The sequence below is a fragment of the Rhinolophus sinicus genome, chromosome 17, assembly GCF_057876585.1.
Source record: "Rhinolophus sinicus isolate RSI-liver-muscle chromosome 17, RSI-T2T, whole genome shotgun sequence".
NCBI lineage: Eukaryota > Metazoa > Chordata > Mammalia > Chiroptera > Rhinolophidae > Rhinolophus > Rhinolophus sinicus.
The window spans coordinates 51,269,943-51,273,018 of NC_142517.1; the positions used below are offsets into that span (position 1 = coordinate 51,269,943).

Here is a 3,076-nt window from a genome sequence, read left to right on the forward strand (position 1 = left end):
CGATAAAATCAAAACAAGACTTGAGATCTCTCCTTCAGTTATCCTGGAATTATGATATTGTGCCCTGGCAGCTTCAACAGTGTAGCATTCACAGAACGGACCCAACACACATTTTTTTGCAACCTGTAGTATTCTCTTGCTATAATTTTATAATAAAAGTGATATTTTCCCCTGAAAAATAATTGTAGGAGTTTATTTTAAAACAGAGGCAGTCATTTAACCTTGTTCAGTTACAGAAAGGATTGTCAAAGGAGTTATAAAAGTGCTGCTTCTTTTGATAAATGTTCACAAATTAGAAACAAATTTTAAAGACTCACAACTTTATTTGAGATATTTAAGCTAACTTTTTACTCCAATTTCTAAATTACTTTTTCCTTCCATTTTTCATGTTATATGTTTTACATATCACCTTGGCAAATAGTTGGATATTTTAGCCTACCTACCCATAAATACTCATATTCATTTCCATATATAATTTAAGTGTATTTAATATATAATTGATGTTTGTGACAGCCCCTTCCCATAATTATCACTGGATTAGAGTTATCATTCATAGAATTATTTGAAGGTATTTACATTTGAAATGACCCAAACTATAAGAGTTACCACTTAAAACATAACATTTCTTACCACAGGGAATTTTAAATAGTGTGTCTGAGATTTGGAGTGACTGTCTCAAATACCTCAAAATCACAACTGAAGTTAATCATGTATTATTGAACAGAAAGCTTTACTCAATAAGAAATCAAATTCTTGCTTTTCATAATTTCACCATAATTTTATTTTGTATTTACAGTTTTCAATTTCTAATGCGAGGGTCTTTGTGAGTATTGAGGGGATTAGGGAAGAGAGACGGGGTTTGGAGGAAAGGAATCAGAGGTCACCTATGGACAACGATAATGAACAAAGCTAACAGGATGTGAAAGTCTTCCAGAAGAAATTCTTGCAGCCAGCTTTGCGTTCTCGGGGAGCCATGGCCGGGTTTGAGTTAGCAGATCTCTGCAGCTCCAGCCTCATTTCATCCTGCTCAGCAGCCTGGGACAGGTCTTCAGGTTCCAGGGCATCATTCTCTGTCTGGTTGGGTTCAGACAGCAGCTCTGCCAAGAAGTACTTGGCCAGTTCCTATACAGGGTGGAAGGGAGAGCGAGATAGAGAGGATGAGGAGGATGGTAATGGAGGAGAAGAAAAAGAAAAGCCTAGTTTGGAAAGCAGATTCAGCCACACCCAAAACCCATTTTTCACAGCTGTGCACTTTGGTCCCTTAAAATCAGTTAAGGATATAAAAATAAGGATAGTTATTATAATCATCAAGGTACACAAAGAAGCTTGAAAAACTTAAATGTTTCTGCAAGTTTTCTGTCTCTACGCGTAAACCAGATGCATAGAGAGAAATAACAAATCGTTAGAGCATTAGCAAAGATAAAAATCATGTGCTAACAGTTTAAGTCAGTTTCCACCTCATGAGCTACAAACTGGAATTGTTCTTACCTTTTTTTACTAAGTCAACTGTGGGAAACGAGACCTTTGACAATCTTAAACATACTGTGTTCCACAGACTGCCCTTTAGCCCTCGGAAGCTGCCCCGGAGGGAGGTATTGCTTAGGAAGGCAGCAGCCTCAGAGGTGTGAGCTTTCAGCACCTGGGTCAGCACCTCCCGTGGTCCGCACAGGGAATAGATGCCATCATCCCCTCTTGTTCAATTACGCAGGTCTGGGGATTTTCGTGAAAGCCCAAGAACTCACCTGAACTGTGACGGACTGCATTAATTAGGGGGCAAAAAAGAGGTAAGAGGGGATTCCGGACTCTCAAAGTTTTCCCGAGAGCTTTGGGAGCTGAGGGACCCAGAAAAGCACCCAACTCTTTAGGAGCACCTCTTAAATCCACCCAAGGGGGAGGGGGCAAGGCGAAGGGATTGAGGAGAGGGGAAAGAAAACGTCGAGGGAGACTCCTTACCTGCTTCCCCGCCGCAGCAGCCAGGGACTTCTGCAGAAACTGACGGAGTCGGGGATCCGAGGGCGCGCCGGTGACACCGCCCAGAGCCAAGACGATGGAGAGCGCGGCCAGCGCGCACTGGAGGCGGCAGGACAGCATCTCAGGGGCTCCAGGGAAACCGAGCTAGAGTGCAGTTGGTCAAACTCAAGGAGCGGATCCGCAGGCAGCAGCGAGGGCTCTGAACCTCGCGACTCCTAAAGCGGCTTGTGTGCTCTCCACCGGCTCCCCCCTTTTAAACTCTCTCTCTGACGTCAGACTAGGAGGCGCCCCCAGATCTCACTAGCGCTTTTACGCACCATTACCCTCGTGAAATTAATCACAGAAGTGAGAGGAGGCGACACAATCTAAAGTGGCTTACTTAAAAAAAAAAATATCCTGCGCACGCACAGGCCCATACAATTCCGTACATGCCACACTAGCTACACAATCTTTGATATTTACTCAGTGCTACGCATATGCACATTCCATAATTTCACTCACACACATGCACATGTGCACTCAATTACACACAGAAGCTCAAACACTCAGCCCTAAGAGACAAGTACACTACCACACACAGCTGCACACGCATACATGTACCAGACAACTCTATCATCGTGCTCAAACATGTTAGGAGGGCCAAACAAACGCAAAGGTATACGTATATGACAAACAGAGATTCAGAATCATTCCTCTAAGAACAGACTTGAAAATAGAATGTGGATGTTAGAAGGACTGAATCATCTCTTTCTCTGTTATCTCCGTAAAAAGTCTTGCAGATTAAGACGTAATGGTCCCTGAAAGACTTCACTCTCCCTATAACAGAGGAGAAGGTACCTTAGGCTCGGACTGCATCCTTATTCCTCAGCAGCTGAGAAATTTCTAGTCTACCTGTCTTCCTATTGGGACAAAACAAAACAAAACAAACCAGATTGACTTCATTTTGGCCCTAGAAACTTGGAGCTGGAAAGCTATCTCAGAAACTGTCTACTAAACCTCAGTGTTTAGAGCCACTGAGCCTAGAAATGGGCCGTGAAATGATCTGGGTCACACCCTGCACAGTTGGAACAAGGACCTGACCCCCACATTGGAAGGCCAGGTTCTT

The 3,076-nt window shown here is 43.3% G+C and overlaps 1 protein-coding gene across 1 annotated transcript; it reads right to left on the minus strand.

Moving 5' to 3' along the window:
- Positions 1 to 757: 757 nt before the first annotated feature.
- SST (somatostatin) lies at positions 758 to 2,209 on the minus strand. Its single transcript, XM_019752091.3, has 2 exons — positions 1,954 to 2,209; positions 758 to 1,122 (listed from the first exon to the last, which is right to left on the minus strand). Exons 1-2 carry the CDS (start codon positions 2,089 to 2,091, stop codon positions 910 to 912), a joined length of 351 nt encoding a protein of 116 aa, XP_019607650.1. The 5' UTR covers positions 2,092 to 2,209; the 3' UTR covers positions 758 to 909.
- Between the last annotated feature and the right edge of the window lie 867 nt (positions 2,210 to 3,076).